At 54.0% G+C, this 24,949-nt stretch overlaps 1 protein-coding gene across 2 annotated transcripts in view; it reads left to right on the top strand.

Annotated features, from left to right (window-relative positions):
• Positions 1-23,624, top strand: part of CARS2 (cysteinyl-tRNA synthetase 2, mitochondrial) — a 45,425-nt gene extending 21,801 nt beyond the window's left edge. For both annotated transcript variants that reach the window (XM_047081761.1, XM_047081764.1), the window contains 8 exons: positions 9,101-9,234; positions 11,534-11,601; positions 18,312-18,378; positions 18,933-19,071; positions 20,835-20,958; positions 21,612-21,710; positions 22,942-23,148; positions 23,473-23,624. In XM_047081761.1, coding sequence (XP_046937717.1) covers positions 9,101-9,234; positions 11,534-11,601; positions 18,312-18,378; positions 18,933-19,071; positions 20,835-20,958; positions 21,612-21,710; positions 22,942-23,148; positions 23,473-23,532 — 898 coding nt within the window. In that variant the 3' untranslated portion in view covers positions 23,533-23,624. The remainder of the gene's footprint in view (positions 1-9,100; positions 9,235-11,533; positions 11,602-18,311; positions 18,379-18,932; positions 19,072-20,834; positions 20,959-21,611; positions 21,711-22,941; positions 23,149-23,472) is intronic.
• The last annotated feature ends 1,325 nt before the right edge of the window (positions 23,625-24,949 follow it).

Genomic DNA, 24,949 nt, shown 5'->3' with positions numbered 1-24,949 from the left:
AGTTTATATGAGGTTGATGATCACTTAAGCTTTAACCAATTTTTTACTCTTAACCATGTTTTAGGTATATGGTGTCATACTTTACGTCCTTTTATTTTGTAAGTCCTTTGACTGATTTTTTATAGATATACTTATTTTTACTGCTTTTGTGTTTTTTCATTTTCATACTCTTAGTTTGGTCTTCCCTTTCTACTCAGAGAGTCCCCTTTAACGTTTCTTACAGGTTTGGTTTAGTGGTTATGAATTCCTTTAGTTTTTGTCCAAGAAACTCTTCATCTCTCCTTTTATAAGTGATAGCCTTGCCAGATAGAGTATTCTTGGATGCAGGTTTTTTTCTTTCAGTACTTTGAATATATTATGCCTCTCTGGCCTGCAGAGTTTCTGCTGTTCTGAAAAATTCGCTGATAGCCTTATGGGGTTTCCCTTGTATGTAACTGTCTTCTCTTGCTGTTTTAATTTTTTTTATCACTATATTTTGCCATTTTGATTATTCTGTATCTTGGTGTGGACCCCCTTGGGTTACTTTCCTTGGGGGATTTCTGTGCCTCCTGGATCCAGATATCTGGTTCCTTCCCCAGAGGAGGGAAATTTTCAGCTATTATTTCTTCAGATAAATTTTCTGTCCCCTTTTCTCTTATTCTGGAATCCCTATAATGTGCTTATTATTACACTTGACAGGGTTGCTGAGTTCCCAAAGTTTATCCTCATTTTGAATTTTTTTTTTTCTCTCACCAGCTCAGTTTGATTACTTTCTGTTGCTCTGTGTTCCGGGTCATTAATTAGCTCCTCTGCTTCCTCTAGCCTGCTGTTTATTCCACCTAGTGTATTTTTAGTTTCATGTATTGTGTTCTTCATCACTGTTTTTGTTTGGTTGTTTGTTTAATCTTTCTGTTAAGGGCCTCACTGACATCCTCCACTCTTTTCTCAAATCCAGTGAGTATCTTTACGATCACTACTTTAAATTCTCTTTCAGATATAGTACTTACCTCTGTTTCACTCGGGTATCTTGCGGTTTTATCCTGCTCTTTCATTTCGGACATACCCCTCTGTCTCATTATATCAACTCTCTGTTTCTAGGTGTTGGGAAAGTCAGCTATGTCTCTTGCTCTTGAAAGTAGTGGGCGGTATGCACTTTTAACTTTTAAAAGTCGGTATGCCTGACTTTTAACAAGGGGCACTGGTCCTTTTCCACGGGGGATGCCAAGCTGCTGTGGAAACGGGGTGGCTAGGGCTGCTCTGCGAAGTGTGCACGGGAAGGGGGGTGCAGTTTTAATAAGGTTTATGTGTCCTCCCTGGGAGGTGACCAGCCACCCCACCGGGATCAAGGCCCCACAAAATATGTGGGTTGGGACATTCGGTGTTGGTGAGCTTCAGGTCAGTCTTCTGGGGAAGGGGACCGCAATACTGGGGCTGAGTCAAGCATGGGGTAGGGGGACAGTATAAGCAATTTAGGTCATGTCAGTGCAGTGCTGGTTCCCACAGGTGGCTGTGTGTTTATGCTGAGGGGCAAGGGAGGGAAATGGTGTCTTCCATGGCCTTTGTTTCTGGAGGGATCTCCCTATGATCCCTGCCTCTCCAGATACGTCTGAGATGAGTAAATAGCTGTCCCTCCTGTATGCCCCAGGCTTTTTTCAAACTGCTGCTTTGGAGTTAGGACATGTGCAGGCTGTTTGTTGTGATCTCTCTTTAAGGGCAGACACTCAGCTTCCTAACACCCTCCTGGCTCTCCCAGAGCCTAGCTGCTGATTTTTTTTTTAATTCTAGGTTTTTAATTCCTGCTGGTTGTAAGAACTCATGAAATTCGGCCTCTCTCACTTTCAAAGCCAAATGCTGTGGGGATTCATCTCCCCCGTGGGGGCTCTCCGGCATGAGAGTCTGTTTCTTGCCCTCCTGCCTGCCCCTGGCTCCCTCCCGACTGTGGTCAGCCAGGGCCATTTTAGCTCCTGACTGCATCTTTGCCCTGCCCACCCCTCTTTGATGTGGCCTCTCCTCTACCTTTAGCTGTGGAGTTTGTTCTGGGAGTCTTTGGGTCATTTTCTGGGTTATTTCTGCTGATGTGAGTGTTTTCTAGTTGTATCTGTGGGACAATGTGAGCTTAGGATCCTCCTATTCCACTGTCTTCCCAGCCTCTCCCTAGACCACCTTCCTCTTACTTGCTCTTGGTTACCAACCCGCTCCCCAGAGATGGTTCTGGATCAGACCCCTCAGGCACCACCTCAGCTTCCCCTTTCCTGGCTCTTCAGTCTTCAGTCTGCCCACTCCCACTCTCCCAGCTCTTCCTGGGCAGCACCAAGTACTGGATGTTTCTGTCTTGGGGATCTCTACAAACAGATGCTTTTGTGATCTCAGTTCCAGATTTGCAGGAATCTGTAGAATCTCCAGATTCTGCTTTTTTTTTTTTTTTTTTTTTTTTTTTTTTTAGAGAGAGAGAATGAGCAGGGGTGGGGCAGAGAGAGGGAGGGGGAGAGTCCCAAATAGGCTCCAACAGCGTGGAGCCCAGTGCAGGGCTTGAACTCACAAATCACGAGAGCATAACCTGAGGCAGAGTCAAAAGTCAGGACGCTTAACTGACTGAGCCACTCAGGTGCCCCGTCTGCTTCTCATCTTACCATCTGCATTTGACCTGCTGTTGTCTCCAGGCATCCCCACTGACTCCTGAGGTCTCCTGAGGTCAGCAGTGACCCCCTCCGCCAGCTGGTCAGTGACTGACGGTCAATACACCTGCCCTTTCCTTGGCTTCTGTGAAACAACTTTCTTCTGGTTTTGCTGGGGCCTCCTCCACCTTAGATCTCTGTAGACGGGTCCTCTGACTTCCCATGGTTCTGTCGGTAGCAAGACGCCCCTTTGTGTGTGTGTGTGTGTGTGTGTGTGTGTGTGTGTGTGTGTGTGTGGTGGGGCACACGGTAGGCGGCACACCACATGTGCTCTCTTGTACAGGCGCGCCTCGTTTTACTGTGCTTTGTAGACGCTGCTGTTTACAGACTGAAGGTCTGTGGCAACCCTGTGTGGAGCAGGTCAGTTGGCATCAGTAGCATTTGCTCACTCTGTCTCTCTGTGTCACATTTTGGTGATTCTTGCCATAGTTCAAGCTTTTTTATTATTGTTATAGTTGGTATAGTGATCTGTGATCAGTGATATCTGGTGCTACTGTTGTGATTGTCTGGGGGCACGTGACCCCCGCCGGGTAAGATGGCGAACTTAATTGACACATGTGTGTTCTGACTGCTTTGCCAACTGGCTATTGCCCCATCTGTCTCCCTCTTCTCGGACCTCCCTATTCCCTGAGACACAACGGTGTTGAAATTAGGCCACTGATAAGCCCACAGTAGCCTCTAAGTGTTCAAGTGAAAGGGAGAGTCACACGTTTGCCACTTAAAAATTTTTTTAATGTTTTATCTATGTTTGAGAGACAGAGCATGGGTGGGGGAGGGGGAGAGAGAGAGAGAGGGAGACCCAGAATCCAAAGCAGGCTCTGAACTGTCAGCACAGAGGCCAATGCGGGGCTCGAACCCACGAACCACGAGATCGTGACCTGAGCTGAAGTCGGACGCTTACCAACTGAGCCACCCAAGCGCCCCATGTCTCTTATTTGAAATCAAAAGCTAGAAATGCTTAAGCGCAGTGAGGAAGGCTTGTCAAGACTCAAGACAGGCCAAAAGCTGGACCTCTCGTGCTGAACAATTTGCCTTGTGAATGTAGAGGAAAAGTTCTTGAAGGAGATGAAAAGTGGTATTGCGGTAACCACGTGAATGAGAAGAAAGTGAAACAGCTTTTCTACTGATATGGAGAAAGTTTTAGTCATCTGGATAGAAGATCACACCAGCCACAACATTCCCTTAAACCAAGCCTACTCTGGAGCGAGGCCCTGACTCTCTTTAATTCTGTGAAGGCTGAGGGAGTTGAGGAAGCTGCAGAAGGAAAGTCTGAAGCTGGCAGAGGTTGGTTCCCAAGCTTTAAGGAAAGAGCTGTTTCTGTAAAAAGCGCAAGGTGGAGAAGCGAGCGCCGACCCAGAAGCTGCAGTGAGCTGTCCAGAAGATCTGGCTAAGACAGTGAATGAAGGAGCTACGTTAAACCACAGATTCTCAGTGTAGACAGAACACCTTTCGGGGCGCCTGGGTGGCGCAGTCGGTTAAGCATCCGACTTCAGCCAGGTCACGATCTCGCGGTCTGTGAGTTCAAGCCCCGCGTCGGGCTCTGGGCTGATGGCTCAGAGCCTGGAGCCTGTTTCCGATTCTGTGTCTCCCTCTCTCTCTGCCCCTCCCCCGTTCATGCTCTGTCTCTCTCTGTCCCAAAATAAATAAACGTTGACAGAACACCTTTCTGTCAGAAGAAGATGCCATCTCGGACTTCACAGCTGGAAAGAAGTAGTCAATGCCTTGCTTCAAAGGGGACAGACTGACTCCCTTTTAGGGGCTAATGCAGGCGGCTGGTGACTTTAAGTTGAAGCCAGTACTCATTTACCATTCCACAAATCCTAGGGCCCTTAAGAATTAATGCTGAATAGGGGCGCCTGGGTGGCGCAGTCGGTTAAGCGTCCGACTTCAGCACAGGTCATGATCTCGCGGTCCGTGAGTTCGAGCCCTGCGTCGGGCTCTGGGCTGATGGCTCAGAGCCTGGAGCCTGTTTCCGATTCTGTGTCTCCCTCTCTCTCTGCCCCTCCCCCGTTCATGCTCTGTCTCTCTCTGTCCCAAAAATAAATAAACGTTGAAAAAAAAAAAAAAAAGAACGCTGAATCTATTCTGTATTCTGCAAGTGAAAAACAAAGCCCAGATGACAGCCCATCTGTTTACAACATGGTTTCCTGAATGTTGTAAGCCTGCTCTTGAGACCTGCTGCTCAGAGAAAAAGATTACTTTTAAATGTTTTTTTTTTTTTAACGTTTATTTATTTTTGAGACAGAGAGAGACAGAGCATGAATGGGGGAGGGTCAGAGAGAGGGAGACACAGAATCTGAAACAGGCTCCAGGCTCTGAGCCGCCAGCACAGAGCCCGACGCGGGGCTCGAACTCATGGACCGTGAGATCATGACCTGAGCCGAAGTCGGCCGCTCAATCGACTGAGCCACCCAGGCGCCCCGAAAAAGATTACTTTTGAAACTGCTCGTTGACAACACACCTGGTCACCTAAGAGCTCTGATGGAGCTGCACAAGTTTAGCGCTGTGTTCCTGCCCGTTAACCCAGCACCCATTCATTCTACGGCCCGTGGATCAAGGAGTAATTTCAACGTTCAAGTCTTAATATTTAAAAAGCACATTTTGTCAGGCTATAGCTGCAGCAGAAAGTGATTCCTCTGGTGGATCTGGGAAAAGTAAACTGAAAACCTTCTGGAAAGAATTCCTCATTCTAGATGCCACCGGGAACATTTGTGATTCATGGAAAGAGGTCACATATCAACATGAGTAGGAGTTTGGAAGACGTCGATCCAACATCATGGAAGAGCTTGAGGGGCTCGAGACTTCCGGGGAGGCAGTCCCTGCAGCTGTGGTGGAAACAGCAAGACAACTAGACTCAGAAGTGGGGGCTGAAGACACGACTGAATGGCTGCATCTCAGGGTAAAACTTGAACGGTTGAGGAGTTGCTTCTTTTTTTTTTTTTTTTTAATTTTTTTTTTTTCAACGTTTATTTATTTTTGGGACAGAGAGAGAGCATGAACAGGGGAGGGGCAGAGAGAGAGGGAGACACAGAATCGGAAACAGTCTCCAGGCTCCGAGCCATCAGCCCAGAGCCTGACGCGGGGCTCGAACTCACGGACCGCGAGATCGTGACCTGGCTGAAGTCGGATGCTTAACCGACTGCGCCACCCAGGTGCCCCAGGAGTTGCTTCTTAAGGATGAGCAAAGAAAGTGCTTTCTTGAGATTCCTGGTGGAGACGCCATGGAGATTGGTGAAATGACAACAGTCATTTATGAAAGCTATGAGACTGTGTCATAAACTCAGTTGAAAAAGCTGCGGTAGGGTCTGAGAAAATTTTGAAAGAAGTTCTGTGGGTAAAATGCTATTAAATAGCTTTGCCTAAAACAGAAATCATTTATGGATGGGAGAGTCCATCGATGTGGCAAACTTTCGTGTTGTCTTATTTTAAGAAACCACCACGGCCACCCCAGCCTTCATCAGTCACAGCCCTGATGAGTCAGTGGCCACCACCATCAGACAAGACTCTCCACCGGCAAAAAGATTACCAGCCACTGAAAGTTCACGTGGTGGTTTGCATTTTCAAGCAATAAAGTATCTTTTCATTAGGGTGTGTACGGCGTTTTGTAGACAGAATGCTGTTGCACACTTAATAGCTGGCAGTATAGCGTGAACATTTATATACACTGGGAAACCAAAAAGTTCATCTGACTGGCTTGTGATATTTGCGTTACTGCGGTGGTCTGGAACCGAGCCTGCGGGAATCTCCGGGGTTGCCAGCAATATCTTTTTCTCCCTCTGCACTGTGTCCGGGAACCGCCTGTGGTGGTTCTCGAAGCCCGTCATTGTGCCTCAGCTCCATGGCGCTGTGCTGTGAGGGTGCACCATTCAGCTAGCTGGGACCCTATGGATGAGCGTTCAGTTCCCAGTGTTTTGTTCTTATAAGTACCTGCAGTGAGTAGCCTGCAGTGAGTAACACTATTTATTTCCTGTTTCTGGAGGTGAGGGGCTTTTTAGTACCGTTAGGAACCCATGATTTTCAAACATTTGATGTGTTTGCCTTCATCGCAGATGTTTATTATAATAAGCAGTTTTAAAGATTAGAAACATAGGGGCACCTGGGTGGCTCAGTCGGTTAAGTGTCCAACTTCGGCTCAGGTCATGATGTCGCGGTTTGTGAGTTCAAGCCCCGCGTCGGGCTCTGTGCTGACAGCTCGGAGCCTGGAGCCTGCTTCGGATTCTGTGTCTCCCTCTCTCTCTGCCCCTCCCCTGCTCACACTCTGTCTCTGTCTCAAAAATAAACATTAAAAAAAAGAATTTAAAAAAGAATATTAAAAAAAGATTAGAAACATAAAATACAATTAAGGCAAACATGTCAAAGTGCTGGCTACGCCCAAACTTGAAGACCAGCAAACCCAGCCTCCTCGAGTTGGTCACCGTGTGGTGCTGTTTGCTGGCCAAGTCTGAGTGCAGGCGTCGGGCGAGTAATGCCCCAAGACAGCACTCTGCCCCAGCCCCCTGACCCCAGACTGGCTTCCTTGTCCGGGGACGCTCTTTCCATTCCACCGGGTGGGAGGCCCACGTCCTCCGGGACCCGCCGATCCAAGTTGCGTTCGTTCCACTGATGGCCTAGAAGGGATGCTTTTCCACTGCGCCTCCCCTCCTGTCCTCACCTGTGATGATGTCCAGATGACTCTTCTGGAAACGCATCCAGGAGTTCCAGGCCCAACTTTTTGTTAACAAACTACTATACTGTCAGTCCTACTGTATACACTTAGGTGTATATATAAATGCTTTTGATTTAAGAGCAACGTGGGCTGCATATTAGGTTGTAAAAAGATACTTATTTGTAGATTCGAATAATTTCTCTAAAGTAGTAGAAAAAATGAACTAAATTTCAAATTAATGTTCCCATTAAATATTTTTGTTTAAATCTAATGAACATAGACTCCTCGGGGTTCTCTTATATTGAAACAGGTCTAACATATGGACAAGGATAGAAACTAATGTAAGCAACAGCAAGGATCCACAGTGTAGCTTTATTATTTTTTTTAAGTAACCTCCACGCCCAACGTGGGGCTTGAACTCACAACCCCGAGACCAAGGGCCGCAGAGCCAGCCTGGCACCCCCTCCCCCGTTTAGCTTTGTTAAACCCTCATGCTGTCAGCTTTGTCTCTGATCTTTGTAAGAACGAATCACTCATTATAAATAGAAAGGAGCCTCTGTTGCTCTCCTCCCTAGTCCTGCCCCTCCTGCCTCATGCCCCCGTGTGGTGTTTGAACCAAGACTCCGAGATTCTCTAAGCCCGTCACCAAGGATGTACAAGAATGGGCTGGCAGGTTTTTGCCACGCCTGGCGTCTCTGTGGCCAGCGTGGACGTGGTCTTTCCAGAGCCGGCCTGGTGGGAGAAGAGTCAGCTTTCAGCAGAGGGAGCTCAGGAGGCTATGGCCTCTTTGGAAATGTCTTTTTTAACCACAGTGTCTGCACCCGCAGCCCCTCTGAGCTCTGGGACGGGGAGGGGACAGGTGGCTGCATCTGCCCACAGGCCCGCGTTCCCCCCATGCTGACCGCGCGTCTCCGTGTCGTCTGAAGCGTCCTGCTCAGCCTGGCCTGTAGGTGCTGGTGCCTGTTGCTTCGCAGGTGCTCTGGGGACAGAGCCAGCTCTGTGGCCCCCAGCAGCCCTGTAGGTTTTAGGGTGCAGTTTTGTGGGATGTGAGGTTTTCCGGGAACGCCACAGAATCAGACGAAGCAGACGTGCCGGCAGCTGAAATGCATTGCTTTGAATTTAGTTACCTTGTTGTTATTTATAAGTGATCACTAAAGAGGTACATTTTCAAAAGCCATGACAAGAATTCTCTTGATTTTATAGTTCTCTTTTGTTAAAGTTGGAAAACCACTCAACTCTACCTGTTGAAGAAGAAAACATAATTTTGTTGTTTTTAAAAACTGTATGTTATAGGTGAATATTGTAGGTATTTTCCATTTGAAAGACATTCTTCTTTGGGGCATCTGGGTGACTCAGTCGGTTGACCATCCAACTTCGGCTCAGGTCATCTCACAGTTAGTGGGTTCGAGCCCCACGTCGGGCGCTGTGCTGACAGCTTGGAGCCTGGAGCCTGTTCGGATTCTGTGTCTCCCTCTCTCTCTGCCCCTCCCCTGCTCGTGCTCTGTGTCTCTCTCTGTCTCATAAATAAATAAACGTTAAAAAAAATAACAAAAACAGTATATTGTATCCAGAACAAGGAGAATTAAGCCTCTTTACTAGGATGTAAAACTATGAATCAGGGATTTATGAAGTAAAAACAGAATTTCAGTTTCTCCCTTTTGGATCAGCTAAATGATCACACATACTCATTTTAAATTGAGATCCATTTGATCCTTGCACAAAGGCCAGGAGGGCTGGCCACCAGACGGGGTCTGGAGACGCGTGCTGTTTGAATGACCCCCCGCTCTGTGCTGTCCTGCAGCTTGGTGTTTGGAAGCCGGCTGGACATCCACTCGGGCGGGATGGACTTAGCTTTCCCGCATCACGAGAACGAAATCGCCCAGTGCGAGGCCTTCCATCAGTGCAGGCAGTGGGGAAATTATTTTCTGCATTCTGGTAAGTCGTGACTTCAGGTTGACTGTGCTCTATTTCGGTGCTGCCGCTTCTGTCACAATTGGAAAGACATGGCTCGGTTCGCAGGGGAAGAACCCGTCCTCTGTCGAGGTGTTGGAGTTTAAGTCCGCCGGATGTGAACTTCCTTAGATGGGACTGGAGTTACGAGGGCGGGAGGGCTGACTAGTGCGTGCAGAATGTTCTCCATCGCCGGGGCAGCCCTGGCAGAGGCACTCTGCTGGCTGGCGCGCGAGGCCAGGCCTCACTCACGCTGGCGTCCGTGACTGTAAGCCCAGAGGCTGCTTGGCCCAAAGCGTGTCCACTGCCACGTTTTCCGGTGGACAACGACTGCCCCCACAGTTGCCGCCATGTCTGCCGCTGTGCCCTGGAACAGCCGTCGTGGGTCTCTGCGACCCCAAGCCCATTTCTGCACCTCCTTGGAGGAGTGTGCAGAGGAAATGCAGAAGTGGGGCCGGTGAGCTGTCTGGTACCCGCTCCGGGACAGAACCCGGCAGGGGCCAAACTGCATTTCTGCCGGCGGTGTGCACGCTGGCGACTCCCTGGAGGGGACGGGAGCCCCGTGATGCTGCAGGGCCGGCCCGGTGGGTGCCTCAGAAGTGACCCCCGGAGCCCAGCATAGCCCACAGTCAGGGGCCCACCCTTGGCTTCAGGAACCTCGGGAAATAGAGCCTCCCTTTGGCCTGGGGACTGGAGAGGAAGGCCCACGTCGAGTAAATGTGTGCAGAGCCTGTCGGGCAGGGAGCCTCCGCGGACCGAAGGGCCGTGTCCCGCCCCGGGTCAGCTGTCTGGGGGCCTGACACCCCGTTCACACGTCACGGTCGTTCTCCTGGTCACTTAGTTTTCTCCTGTGCCCATCAGCGAATGTGGGCCCGGGGACCAGAGGGGACGGCGGGCCAGCGCCCCTCCTGCTTCCCTCCAGGAGTCACTAATGAGGTGTTTGGGGGCCACAGAGAAGCAGGTCCTGTTCACCCCCGGTTTGGGAACAGAAAAGGGTTTTCGTTGCTGCGTTGTGACGACTGTGACAAACTATTAAGACAGCGGGCTCTCCGCCACTCCGCCGTCACCCCGTCCTGGAGAGACACTGGTGTCTCCTGATGCACAGGAGGGTTAACACCCCTCTTCTGAAGTAAGTGAACGGAAGATGAGTAGTCGGATGTATTTCATTTTCTAAATATTGTCAATTAAAAAAAAATGGGGGGGGGGGCCTGGGTGGCCCCGTCGGCTGAAAGCCCCGACTCTTGATTTTGGCTCAGCTCGTGATCCCATGGTTCATGGGATCGAGCCCCGAGTCGGGCTCTGCACTGAGTGCGGATCCTGTTTGGGATTCTCTCCTTCTCTGCCCCCCTCCCCCGCCACGCATGCTCCCTCTCTCTCAAAATAAGTAAACTTGAAAAGAAAAAAAAATTTAGAAAAACTAATAAAAAAGCGTGTAAGTTTAGTTATAATCTCTACATCTGACAAGGGGCCCGAATTTGCCACTCTGAGAGCAAGTCACATGCCCTTCCAGCTGAGTCAGCCAGGTGCCCCGAAGAGAGTTTTAATTGTGTTTGGTATATATGTGTTCTATGACATTATGTGTTTGAGGTCATAGTTGTTTGGAAGCTACACTTTTTAACCAGCTCTCAGAAAAACTGGCCTTGGGGCTCCCTTGTGCTCGAGCTCCTGTCAGAGAAGGCAGAAGCATCTTCTGTGGGAGAGGTGAGGCCCCCCACCCCCCACGCCCCACTCCCCCCCGCCCCGGAAGGAAACCGTGTGAAAGCAGGGACTGAGAAGCTCCTGACGTGGGCTCTTGTCTCCCATCACACACACTCACACACACACATGCTCACACACTCACACTCACTCACACACTCTCCCAGGCCCTTGAGAGGCCCGTGCCAGCAGACCGCAGTACACAATCGGATCATTCGCAGAGACCCACGCTTTGGAACCTCCGAAAACTGGCACGTATTGCCAGGCGCGGGGTCTGCAGAGCCCCGGGCTCTGTCCTTTCCTGGGGTGAGGAATCTGCGGGACAGGGCGGGGCAGACCTGACGACCTCGAGCAGGCGTGGCTGTGGGTTCCCTTTTCCTGGGGGGCCGAGCGTGGGCGAGGGTCTGGGGAGGGGGGTGGGGCACGGGCAAGGGTCTGGGGGGCACACTATCCACACAGATGCGGGCGTGTGCCTGCTGGGGATGCAGCACAGCGTTGCGGGAAGTGGTGCCTGGCGCTCCGACAGAACCAGCCCTCTCCTCTTCCTCCTCCCACCGGATTCGGCACAAATCACCGTTTTTTGTTTCAGGGCATTTGCACGTGAAAGGCAAAGAAGAAAAAATGTCCAAATCGCTGAAAAACTACATCACTGTTAAGGTAACCCTGCACCGCTGGCCTGTCTGGAAGGGCGACCCCAGGTCTCTGACCCCCGTGCTCCAGGCCCTTGTCCCGTGGCCCCGACAGGCTTCTCCTACCTCCCAGCTTAACGTGCGGTCTGGGGGTGGAGGCAGCCCTACTCTGACACCCGGTGCCCTCTCGGGGCGGAGCCCTCCGTGTCCCCCTGTCCACTCCGGGCGGCCTCCCCATGGATGCTGCCTAGCTCCTCCTGCGTGCTGGGACTCACGACACCTTCTTGCCTGAGCCCCTTCCCGCACTCAACCCCGAGTCACACCTACCCCTTTTCCTGTCCCACCACCAGCCTGCCGGCCTGTGGCTTTGGGGCTTCACTGCCTGTGGCTTTGAAAGCCACCTGTTGAGAAAAGCATCACCGCGCCGTGGGGATGAGGGGCGGGAGGGGGCGTCCACATGAGTGGAAAGCAAGTGAGCCAACGGGAGCGCTCCAAACACTTCGGTCTTCGTCTTTGGGGCCGTGAAGCCAAACACGGTTGTAATGGCAAATACTGAAGTGACAAGGACAGTTACCAGACCTTTGTCCCCTGAGTACCCGGCCCGGAGAGCTGTCCCCACCAGAGTTACATTACACACAGCCGGCCCCGTATCTGCGGTCTCACTCACCGGTGTCCAGAGGCAGTGACAGCCTCACGCTGCGCCACTGCCCTCCCAGGGGACGCTTATTTTCTCACAAGAGGGGCGAGAACAGGACCAGAAGGTATGTCGACAGAGACAGAGGCCACGGGCACTTACATCACAGTATGTTGCCACAGCCGTCCTGTAGTTGATCTTGTTCTGTGCCTCAATTACAAGGAAACGTCACAGGTGTGTTTGTATAGGGAGGACCAGTAAACACGGGGCTCAGTGCTATCACGTGTCCAGGCGTCCACGGGCCCTCAGAATGCACCCCCCCGTGGACGGGGTGGGCTGGAAGCCAGAGCGGGGGTGCTCCTCATAAAAGCGTCTTTATCGACTCCTCTTTAGCAGAAGTGTTCATTCTTAAACACGTTTTCCTGCAGAAAAGTTACACACTTACACGCTCACCACACAGGTTCAAGAGTTATCACTTTTCCTGCACCTAAGGGAGTGGTGGGCGTGTGTGCACGTGTGTGCACGTATGCATGGTGTACGTGTGTCTCATCACCACTGTCATTGAACCGTTCAACACCGCAGGCATCACGACCCTTCCCCATCCCGCCCGCAGTCCCGAGGACAAGAGTGACACGTCAGCAGTGGCTTCTCAATACCAGTTCCCCAGTCTGCGTTCTGACTTTTCCACGTGTCCAGTGTCCCTTAGAGCCAAGACCCAGTGAACCTTCGCATGCTGCGTTTGCGGGCCGTGTCTTTCCAGGCTTCTCAGGGGAAATGCTCTGTGGTGGGAAGGCACGGCACCGAGTTCCCGTCATAACCGGTCTGCGGGTACAGCGCGGTCGTGCTGACTGCCCTCGCTGTCGGGCTGGACAGCTCTGCCGCTTCATCGTGCGCAACCGACACCCTCCCCATTGAGCATCTCCCCGCCCGGCCCGGCCCCGGCATTCCGCATCCGCTTTCTGTTCCCACGATGGGGGTGTTCCGTGGACCTCGCGCCAGCGCAGACAGCGTTCATCCCGTTGTGGCTATTTCACTGGGCACCACGTTCACACGTCACCGTAGCGGGTGACCGGGGCTCCTCCCTCCTTACATGCAATTATATCCTCCTGTTGTTTGGTTGGCTGGGTTGTTTTGGTTTCTGATGGACAACAGCCTCTCCCTGTGGTGTTGACCTTTTTGAAGGGATGAGGCCAGTTTTGGTGAATGGCCCACGTTTTGCATGTCTGTGGTGTCCTGTATCATATGTCCTTTGCATATCTGTGGTTTCCTGTCTTTCCTCGTAACTGGAAGCGAGGCCTCAGGCCTGATTCGGTTCAGGTTCAATCTTTCTGGTGGGAAACTTCCTCCGTGGTGCTGTGGGCTTCATGCAGCATCCCTCCGGGGCCACAGCGTCAGGCTGTCCTGCTGGTGACGCTGGGCTTGACTGCTCGGGTAAGGGACGGCCACCAGTGGAGATTCTTTTTTCTTTATTTTTTTAGTATTTTTTAAATTTTTAAAAAAATGTTTTTGTTTATTTTTGAGACCGAGAGAGACAGAGCATGAGCAGGGGAGGGGCAGAGAGAGAGGGAGACACAGAATCCGAAGCAGGCTCTGGGCTCCGAGCTGTCAGCACAGAGCCTGATGCGAGGCTCGAACTCACAGACTGTGAGATCATGACCTGAGCTGAAGTTGGACGCTTAACTGACTGAGCCACCCAGGTGCCTTTTTTCTTTCTTTTTTAAAGTTTATTTATTTTGAGAGAAAGAGAACAGGGGAGGGGCAGAGAGAGAGGGCGACACAGAATCAGAAGCAGGCTCCAGGCTCCGAGCTGTCAGCACAGAGCCTGACACGGGGCTCATACTCACAGACTGTGAGATCATGACCTGAGCCGAAGTCGGACGCTTCACTGACTGAGCCCCCCAGGCGACCCTCTGACAGAGAGGTTCGTATTTGTCTTTCGTGAACATGGAGAACCGGCGAGGGGGTCTGCATGGGGCGTCCTCTTCCCGGACCACCTCCAGTCTGTGGTTTTCTCATGCTCTGGTGGCTTCACCCCATCGTGTGTGTCCCTGGTCCTGCAAAGCACGCTATCTTGTGCTGTTGCCCCCGTCACACTCCCTGGCTGGCAGTCCTTTTCAGAGACGGGGGCTTGTCTGTTCTTTTTTTGGTACCACTAGGAGTTAAGCTTTTATTTTCACTCTGTGTATTATCAATTCAGTCTTCATTCTTTTTGTGCTGAAATTATTCCAGCTCTGGCCTGGGCAGGGGGGAGGGGCGGGGAGGAGGCTCCTTCTTCCGGGGGAAATGCCCCGTGCATCCTGGCTTTTGGCCCCGTTTCCCGTTGCGTCCTGCCGCAGTGCTGCCACTCCCCCCAAGGAGCTCGCTGCCTTTGCGGGAAGATGGAATCTCGAACCAAGATCTGGATGCTCGGTGTGTCTACCGCAAGAGTGACATTGTTTCCAGGCCTCTTCAGGGGACAGAGCTGGTGGAGATGAACCCATGTGCATGTAGTTGGTCCCTGGAGTTCATTGTGAACTATCCAGTCCAATACTATAGGACTTTCTGGTTTTAGCTCTTTTCCCTCTTTATGAAAAATCTTGTTTCCTTCCTTACAACAGCACATCAACTTCATGCTTTCTCTTAAAATTGACATATTTAAAATGTTAATACCAATAGTCATATTAATGGTAAAACCACTGAGTGAAGTTAAAGTTTCCTTGCAATTCTTGTTTTTAAGAACAGCTTTATTGAGATAATTACACATCAGAGGATTCACATTTTTTTTCATTTTATTTATTTTAGAGAAAGAGAGCACACACGGGGGAAGAAGGACAGAGAGGTAGAGAGAACATCCCAAGCAGGCTCTGCACTGTCAGCACGGAGCGCAACACGGGGCTTGAACTCACAAACCATGAGATCATGCCCTGAGCTGAAACCAAGAGTCAGACACTCAACTGACTGAGCCACCCCAGGATTCACCCTTTAAATTGTATTATTTGGTGGTTCTCAGTGTCTTCAGTGGCTGCACCAGTCTATGTTCCCACCAACGGTGCACGAGGGTTCCTATTTCTTCTCCACGTCCTCACCAACACCTATCGTTTCTTGTGTTGTTGATTTTAGCCACTCTGACAGGTGTGAGGTGGTGTCTCATAGTGGTTTTGATTTGCATTTCCCCGATGATGAGTGATGAGCATCTTTTCAGGTGTCGGCCATCTGGATGTCTTCTCTGGAGAAGTGTCTATTCATGTCTTTTGCCCATTTTTGAATCAGGTTGTCTTTTGCTCTTCATAGATTTTGGATACGCACCTCTTTATCAGATACACAGTTTGCAAATGTTTTCTCCCATTCCGTGGGCTGCCTTTCTGTTTTGTTGATGGTTTCCCTTGCTTGGTAGTTGGATGCGGTTGCCTTTTCTTTCTGTTAATACCAGGAATTAGTCCCCAGAGACTGAATGCTGTAGAAAGACTACAGATTTCTACTCAAAGTACTATACTCTACAGGCGCCACCCCCCTATGGGGGTAAAAATTCTGAATGGGAGGAAAACCCCTTTAAAATAAAATCGTAGGGGCACCTGGGTGGCTCAGTTGGTGGAGTGTCTGACTCTTGATTTTGGCTCAGGTCATGATCCCAGGGCTGGGGGACTGAGCCCCGCTCAGCATGGAGCCCGTTTAAGACTCTCTTCCTCTGCTCCCTTCCCTGCTCATGTTCTCTCTCTCTAATATAAATAAATAGTAAAGTAAAATAAAAATAAAATCCTACCATCCTAACACCTTAAAACCCTTTTTGGAGTGAAATAGAGAACATAGCTACCCAGAAATATACGAAAATGGAAGGGAGGCTGTCTTTGTTTAGAGACGTCAGAGAGCTTCATCAGACATAAAATGGCTGTATTACCACAGAGTCTTTAAATGTTTTCACTAAATGCACAAATACAAGCATAAAGTCAGCAGGAAAGGAAAGGTACCCAGTTCACAGAAAACACAGACGTGTGCAGAACAGGTGCATTCTGAGTGCGGCCGTATCGGGACCCAGGAGATGCACCGCTTTGCTCTGCTGCAGACCACTCCCCACGACTCCCACCACACACACCCAACATCTGGCAACATCTTGGGAGGAGAACACAAGCAGCAGTAGCAACAACAAGGAACTGAAGTGAAGGGGGGGGGCGGGTGGGTGGCGCGGGTCCCCTGACGCCAGCTCGCAAGGAAGCAGCTCACATCCGGCTGTAGAGCCGTGGAGCCTGTGCTCTTGGGAAGGAATTCTCAAGAAATGGCCCCAAGCTGAGGGGACCCTGCGCGGGAAGCCCACCCCCCCGGCCCCCACTCTGCAGGCGCAGATCCAGACGGGCACTTGGGTCCACCAGGGCCGCACATGGGAGCTGTGACACCAGGGGCCTGTGCCTCAGCTGCGAGTGCATAGACGTGATTACCAAGAGTCGGAAAGTCCACACCATACTGACTAACGGAACCGAATCTGTTCCCTCTAACCAGATACTCAAAACCATAAACCTCACACGTGGTTCGCACACTGGCCAACACTCCCCACACCCGGGGGAGAAATTTCAGCGGGTCGCATGCATCTGAAGCTGCCAGAAGTTGTCTCCCCCCGACACAGCTTCTTCCTTATGGGAGGGGATCCTAGCAGCTGTTCACATGTGTCTCACAGACTGCAGTGGGGAAGGGACCCAGAAGTAAGACCTAAGTGGGGCACAGCTTGGAGCCCACAGCAGAGCGGGGATCTGGTGCCATGTGGGCCGCTTGTCAGCTCTCCGCGCCTCATGTCTTTGTCACCGTGGTGGGGCAGACGCTGTTGTGACGCGGTGCAGCTTAGCAGTTTGTGACGAAGTCGTGGGAGCCTTCCAGTAGGTTCTGCCATTGGCAGTGTAGCAAGTACTCAGCATATAAGGGGCTACATCCACCCCCCCACCCCCCCATCCCCGGCCACCACAAGGCTGGGTCAGCCCCGGGCGTCCTGTTATTGCCATGCGGGCCCCAGGAGGCCAGCGGTCATGTTAACCCAGGGGACAGGCTCTGCCACTGCCTCCAGGGAGCTGCCCACCGGTCCTCGTGCAGGGTCCCGGCCACCGCGTCCCTCCCCCAGCTGTGACATGCGGGTCCCTATGGCCAAGGGGAGGCCGGAAGCCACTGCTAGATGTGGAGCGGGAGAAGGGCCGAGAGAGTCTCCTTTTGTTCACGCAGAGTCCACGATGCAGGGACATTTGACCCAAACCCCACGTTGTCAGAGGGTCCCGTTGGAGCCGGCCTGTCCTCGGGGCCACTGCTGGTCATCGGTGTGGGCCCCCGTGGGCTGGGTATGAGTGTCCCAGGCAGGCCAAGCGGTGCCCAGTGGCCTGTCTTTGCATCCCTGCCCTGTGAGGTCGCCGAGTGCCTCTCACTGGCCACCACAGACAGGGTTTGGGGTTGTTTTAACAACTTCTACAACAGGTTCTTGGGTCATCTGGGTGGTTAAGCATCTGACTTTGGCTCAGGTCATGATCTCACAGTTCATGAGTTCGAGCCTCACGTTGGGTTCTGTGCTGACAGCTGGGAGCCTGGAACCTGCTTCGGATTCTGTGTCTCCCTCTCTCTCTGCCCCTCCCCTGCTCCTGCGCTCTCTCAAAAGTAAATGAACATTAAGAAAAAATTAAAAAGAATTTAAATGACAGGTTGTTAGTTTTCCTCAGTTTAACCAGGGGCAGAGTATCCTCTGAGAACACGAGCTGGGTGCCCGCCTCGCTGCATTGCATCAGGGAACAGCCTGTGGGAGGGTGAGTTGGTCTCTGCCCTCGGTCTGACCCTGGTCCTGGCCTGTTTTGATGTCCCAGGCGGCTTCTGCTCTTGGGACCCCTGCCATCATGGGGCCCGGAGCTGTGCCCATCCTCTCGGGACCGTGTCATGGCAAGGGGCTCCCAAGGTCAACATCGGTGTGGACCCCCTGCGTCAGCGCAGAGCAGGGGGCCTTCCCCGCAGACGCAGGCTGAAGGGAAACGTGTAGGGAACATGCAAATAGGGTGGAAACAAAACCAAGCTGTCCACAAAAACTCCGACATCTTGGTAAGTGGGGTCGGCTCACAAGGTCATAGCGCACGTGATAATTTCCGGGTTCTCCCTGATTTCTCTGCCAGGACTTCCTGAAGACGTTCTCCCCCGACGTCTTCCGGCTCTTCTGCATGCGAAGCAGCTACAGGTCAGGTGAGGCCGCGGCTGGGGGCCGAACCCAGTGGCTCGAAGGACCCACACTCAGGCTGGGGAGGAAGCACAGCCTTGTCAGTATGGCTGCCCTTGTGCCTGTGGGTTTGGGTTCTGAGTGCAAGCCCAGCGCTCGGCCAGAAGATTCTAGAAGCTTGTGTCTTGGAGGCCGTGGGTTCTCCAGTCAGCCCCTGCTCTGCTCTGTGTGGGTTGGATGGGGTGCCCCAGTGACCCCCTCCCAGGTGGAGAGTGCGTTCTCACTGTAAAACGCTGAGTTTGAGGGCCTGTCCTGAAATACAAGCCCCGTGTCCCCACTGCCGACTGATCCCCCAAGCAGTGGTTCGGGGCCCATGATCTCCTGTCCACAGGAATGAACCCCTCGGCCAGGTGTACTGGGGGTGGTTCTCCGTGTCTTCTAAGGTGGGGAGGCCCGGGATGGGGCGGACCCTCATGGTCCCAGGGGGTGCAGGGGGGGCGGCGGTATCCGCATCTGCTGCTTCACTTCTGGCTGCGAAGTGCAGTGGCTCCCCAGGTGACCGCACGTGTCCCTTCCGCAGCCGTGGACTATAGTGACGGCACCATGCTGGAGGCCAAGCACCTCCTCCTGGCGGCAGCCGCGTTCATCGAGGACGCCCGGGCCTACATGAAGGGGCAGCTGGTGTGCGGCCCCGTCGGGGAAGGCCTGCTGTGGGAGAGGTAGGTGCCCCCCATCTGCCCCAGGGTCCTGGGTGCTCGATGTGGGGCTGCCGAGAGGGCAGAGGCTTCTGGGGGCTGATGTGGCAGGCGCCTCGGGCGAGTGGTGGTCCTGCTGGGGAGGGACGAGGATGCCCTCAGGGGGCGGCTGTGCAGGGGTGGGTGACACCTGTGCCCAGACGGGGCGCTCACTGGTGTGCTGGTGAGTGATGCACAGAGGTTCCAGGCGCCTCGCTCCGTGGTTTGGTAGGGCTGGCGGGTGCGAGGCCGAGTGGAGGGGGGTGGTCTCGGTGGCTGAGCTCAGACCTGATCGGGAGTCGACCTGCGGGTCTGCATGAGTGCGTGTCCCCCGCCCCCTGCTGTTGCACGCGGGTGTCTGTGGTCACAGGGCAGCCGAGGTAAGTATTAAGCAGGAGACGTGGGGGGACCCCCGACCCTCCACATGGAAATTGCCTGGTTCTGCTGCTTTGTTAAGTGGTTAGATGTGTTCACAAGACCAGGGATTGACATCAGAGATGGAAAGGAGCTGGAAAGACCCAGGAAACTGGGGAAGTGCTTGTCGGTTAGGAGGAAAAGCAGCAAAGCCTGGAGCACTGGGACAGGCGGGGGGCGGGGGGGGGGGGTGGCGCCATCAGCAAGACTCGGCAGGCGTCTAGATGGCGGGTACAAGGGACAGGTGGACACTCTCTGCCTTGGGCACTCCTCACTACTGGGCCTGGTGGAGGGAGGGGGTAGAGGCCGTTCGGCACTCTGGAGGGCGGGTTCTGCTTTGTGACAGAGAGCCCTGATTGTGGCCTGTTCCTCGCTTCCTGGTCACTCAGGCCAGGCTGGAGAGCAGCCACTGCCCCACCATCCAGGACCGCAGGCCCACCAGAGGGGCGAGTGTCCAGGGGCTTTGCCGCCCCAGTTCAGGGCTGCTTACGATGCCAGAAAGGGTCCCGGGGCTCCACCTGCTTGGAAATCGGGGAGTTCGCAGGAAGTGGGGGGATGTCCAGTAATGGTGGACCACAGGGAGCCCGTCTTACAGACAAAGCTTCAGTGTGTGAGGCAGTAGGCGTGCAGGAGAGGGGAGGGCCAAGGGGCACCTGCATGTCCTTGCCATGGCTGGGGGGGCGGGGAGGAGGCGGACTGTCACGGAGACTGCACTGGCTGGCAGGGGTGTCACAGCAGAGGGACGGAGGTGGAGAGGCTGCAGCCAGGTGTGGGGAGCAGGACGCACTCAGAGCCTGGGGGAGATGGGGGCAGGCCCTAGGGGCCATTGGATCCCAGACGCTCTGGCCAGCTAGCTGCCTACAGACAGGTGTGGCTCACGGGGTGGGGGCAGGGCACAAGCTGCTGTGGCCTGCTGGGACTGCGTGACCCTGAGGTGGCCCGTCGGGACCTGAGGCTGCCCTCCCTCTGAGGGAGGCTGGGCTCTCACCGTAGGACCAGGTGCCCTGTCTGCAGGCTCCTGGGCAGGGGGGTTGACCTCGTGCTGTCCTTCCCTCCAAGACTGCCCAGGCCACTGCTGTGTAATGCGGGCCGAATGCGGCCTGGCCTCTCGGGAACGCTGCCTTTCCTACCACCGCGTTCTTAAACCCTTATGAGCTGCCCACACGCACAGGGGTGTTCAAACCTGGGTTTTAGGGGCTTTCTCCCTCTGAATTCTGGGGTAACATGACGATTCTGGGCTAGTCTTACCCTGTTCTCAGGAGGGGCATCTGCAGCGGGGAGGGCCCTGTGCTGGGCAGGGCGGGGGCACTGAGGAGCACCCGTGTCTCTCCAAGGCTCCACCACACCAGGGAGGCTGTGAAGGCTGCGCTGGCAGACGACTTTGACACACCTGCGGCGGTGGACGCGGTCATGGACCTCATCCACCGCGGGAATGGACAGCTGCAGGCACGCACTAAGGTAGCCCCAGCACACGGCCGTGGCGCTTTCCCTCGGCGGGAAGGCAGGGATGCCACCCTGCCGCCTCCTGGAGCGGCCCCCAGGCCTCCCCTGACTTCCGGGACCCGCCCTCCCAGAGCAGGGAGGTCGCACACACGGACAGGCAGCATCACGTGTTTGCTGATACAGGAAGTACCTCCTGATCCCCCCGTTTGCTCAGGGGAACTCGGGGGAACCAGAGTTTGATGGGATGTGAACTAGGACACTGGGGGAAGCTGTGTGTTGGGACCCCAACTGTGCCCACCCCACCCGGCCCATCTTTGGGCCTTGGCAGTAATCCCCTTGGTGAGGCTCTGTCCCCATAAGCCAGTGACCCCTCAAGGACCCACCTGCTGAGAGTATCACACCGGGGGTTAGGTTTCAACATCCAACTTTGGGGGACACAAGCATTCAGACCTACCAGATCCCTGTGTTACAGACGGGTAGACTGAGGTGCAGGGGTGACGTGGCTTCCCCGTCGTGCGGTGGGCTGGTGAGGGGCAGCTCTAGGACTGAGTCTAGAATGTCCTCCCGGCACGAGGACCTGAAGCCGGGACCGGCAGGGACCTTCCAGGTCTCTGTTCCACGTCACTTCCTGTGCTTTGAAAGTGCCCCTTTTGGGTGATCTGCCCCAGGAGCCCAGTGGTCCCAGGAGTCCTGCCGTGTTCGGCTCCATCGTGTCCTACATTGAACACTTCTTCGAGACTGTCGGGATCTCTCTGGCGGACAGACAGGTACACCTTTCTCTTTTCAGGCCTCACTTGTAGGATTAGGACTATGTGCAGGAACCACTGACTTTTCCCCTTTTAAAATGTTCATTTCAGTGGATAATTGTGCTGAATTTATTTACGTGCTTAAAACACATTCTTTAAAAAGAAAAGAGGCTTAGAGCTAGTATCTTCCTTCCGGAAGCCGCCGGAAGCCCACGCGGAAGCAGCAGCCCATTGGCTGCAGACTGCCTGCTGTCACTTCTGCACGCGTGCTCCTGTGTGGTGTTGACTTTGTAAGACTCAAAACGCAGGTAGTTGCACAGAGGACGTTTTTCCTGAGCTTTCTGAGAGTAAGCTGCCGGCCGAGCCCCTTGGTGTCTCCTGCCCCCCTCCCCTGCCCCCCCCCCCAGCCTCCTCCTCAGGCAGCCTTCCGCACACACCCCCTCCAGGGCCCCACCTCCATGGCACCCTCCCCACGCTGTCCTGCCTGATGGCTTCAGGACTGCGAGACCAAGGGAAGGAGGGGAAAGGTCAGGGCTGCAGACAGGTGTGACCGTCACACACGTGCTGGGATCTCTCTTTCCAGATTGTGCTGTTGAGTAGTAAGAAGCCTGCCCGGCCCGGCCCTCATCAGAAAGTGCTCCCTCACCTTCCCCACCTCGGCAGCTGATACCGGCTCCCACTTGGGGCTCACGTTTTTGTAGTTGGAAAATCGTCTTTTACTGCAGAAGCAGTAACTGAGGATAGTATAGGTTCCAGAAGCTTGACCCCACAGTTGTGAAATGTGTAATTCACACATGTGAACAGCTGCTAGGATCCCCTCCCATAAGGAAGAAGCTGTGTCGGGGGAAGACAACTTCTGGCAGCTTCAGATGCATGCGACCCGCTGAAATTTCTCCCCCAGGCGCGGGGAGTGTTGGCCAGTGTGCGAACCAAGTGTGAGGTTTATGCAGTTTTGAGTATCTGGTTAGAGGGAATAGATTCGGTTCCGTTAGTCAGTATGGTGTGGACTTTCCAACTCTTGGTAATCACATCTATGCACTCGCAGCTCCTGGCCCGGCCGCCTGGCCTCCCGGGGACCCCTCCCTCCCAAGGACGTGGGTGGCAACGGGGAGCTCTGCCTGGTGACCCAGGCATGCAGGCCAGGAGTGTGGAGAGGGGCCAAGGGCCCAGCCCAGGGAGGACGTGCTGCGCCCCCCACCCCAGGCACGGCCGCTTCCCGGCCTCACTAACCATGCCGCTCCCCTGGGTATAGTTCGTTCCAGGCGACGGTAGCCAGGCCACTCTCCACAGCGTGGTGGAGGAGCTGGTCCGGTTCCGGCTCAAGGTCCGGCAGTTCGCACTGGCCAGCGGAAAGGCCACCGGGGAGGCCCAGCGGCAGCAGCGGCTGGACAGGCAGCCCCTGCTGGAGGCATGTGACGCTCTGCGCCAGGACCTCACCGCCCACGGCATCAGCATTAAGGTGAGCCACCGCAGCCGGGGGCACCGTCACCCCAAGGGCCTCTGTAAACCAGGCGGGGGCACGCAGACGCGGAGTGGTCCAAGCCAGAGCCCGCTGGGCTGATGGCGCTCGTGAGCAGAGGACCACCCCTCCCCCCGCCCCAGTGACACAAGGGATCCATGGGAATATGTACTGGGGAGGGGATGCTGCGGCTGGGGACGGATGCAGGAGCAGGCCCAGGTGGCCCAGGCCCGTGGAAGCAGTGGGGTGGCAGTGAGCCCTGCGTCGCCCCCTCACGCCATGAGCTGAGGGAGTCCGCTCAGCCAGAACCTTCTTCCTCTGCAGGACAGGAGCAGCACGTCCACGTGGGAGCTGCTGGGTCAGGACCACAGACCAGGGAGCTGAGGGCTCCCGACACAGTTCTGTAAAAGCTTTACATTAAAGTTTCCTATTGTAGCTGTTCAGTGAACATGGAAGTAAATCACAGTGACACCGTATGCCTGAAATGTGCATTCTTCATGGTGCCGATGGACAGGGGCAGTTCTCAAACCTCCTCGGCAGCACTGGTCCTTGACGCTGGCCCTGTGCCCCCGGGTGACACCATGGCAGGACCCCACGAACCCTGGAGCCCCGACATCAGGACGCAGGTCTCACAGGAGTCAGGACGGAGTGGCCTGCACCTTGAGCCCTGGGCAGTGCTGAACTAGGGGTGAGGACCCGTCCCTACATTCCCTTCTGGCTACACAAGTAACGTGTTAATCATAGGAAACCACATAACCACTCCCGCAGTCACTGCTGCATTCACTCTGACTGTGGTCTCTTCACGCCGCATGTAACCTTTTCAACCATGGTTCTCGTGTGCCATCCTTTGTGGCCTCTGAGCAGACATAATTGGGCAGTGCTCCAGGGGCCGATTCTGGAAGAGCCCGGATGCCAGGGTGAGAGCAAGTCACAGGTAGGAGAGAGCAGACTGCAGGGCGGGACATGGCCACGTGGCTCATGGCATGGCTGAGCGTGTGGTCTCCCTGCTTTCAGTCCGTCTCTTCCCCCCCCCCCCCCCCCCCCCCCCCCGCTGTCCCATACTGCCGAGCTGGCGTGTCCTGGGCCTGTGGGTGAGCACACGGCCACCTTCACTTCATCCCTGGCCTCCAGGATCCCAAAAGGCACCAGTGCCCCCTTCTACCCATTCATAACTAGACTTGCCTACAGTGACCCAGCTCGTGCAAATATACCCCAGGCAGGTATGCCTCTTACAAGGATACCAGAGTCCCTTCAGTACCTGGGGGTCACACTGTCCCCTGATGGCCGGAGGCCGACCTCGGCCCCCCAAATGTGCTCTGTGTTGCTAGCCTGCTCTCGGGGAAAAGCATGTCCCTAGCTGGAGCTAGTAAGTTCAGACGGGTTTGTAAAAGCACAATTTTTTTTTTTCAACGTTTTATTTATTTTTTTGGGGACAGAGAGAGACAGAGCATGAACGGGGGAGGGGCAGAGAGAGAGGGAGACACAGAATCGGAAACAGGCTCCAGGCTCTGAGCCATCAGCCCAGAGCCCGATGCGGGGCTCGAACTCCCGGACCGCGAGATCGTGACCTGGCTGAAGTCGGACACTTAACCGACTGCGCCACCCAGGCGCCCCGAAAGCAGTTAATTTTCATAACAGCCACTTGCCCCTAGCTACAGGAATTTTGAGCAAGAGGGTTTGTACTTAGAGCAAACCCATAAAAACCGTTGCTGTGACTACTACAGTTTATTTTCAGCAGAAGGAAAGGCCGAGCGCATTTTAACAACGTTGGCGACAGGCTTTTTACATTTTAAAATCTCCC

This window comes from Lynx rufus, unplaced genomic scaffold (genome assembly GCF_022079265.1).
Source record: "Lynx rufus isolate CCGP_SWC_20201006 ecotype Redwood Valley unplaced genomic scaffold, mLynRuf1.p SCAF_1, whole genome shotgun sequence".
Classification (NCBI taxonomy): Eukaryota; Metazoa; Chordata; class Mammalia; order Carnivora; family Felidae; genus Lynx; species Lynx rufus.
Note: the sequence above shows the minus strand (reverse complement) of the source record. Positions and strands in the feature narration are given on the sequence as shown.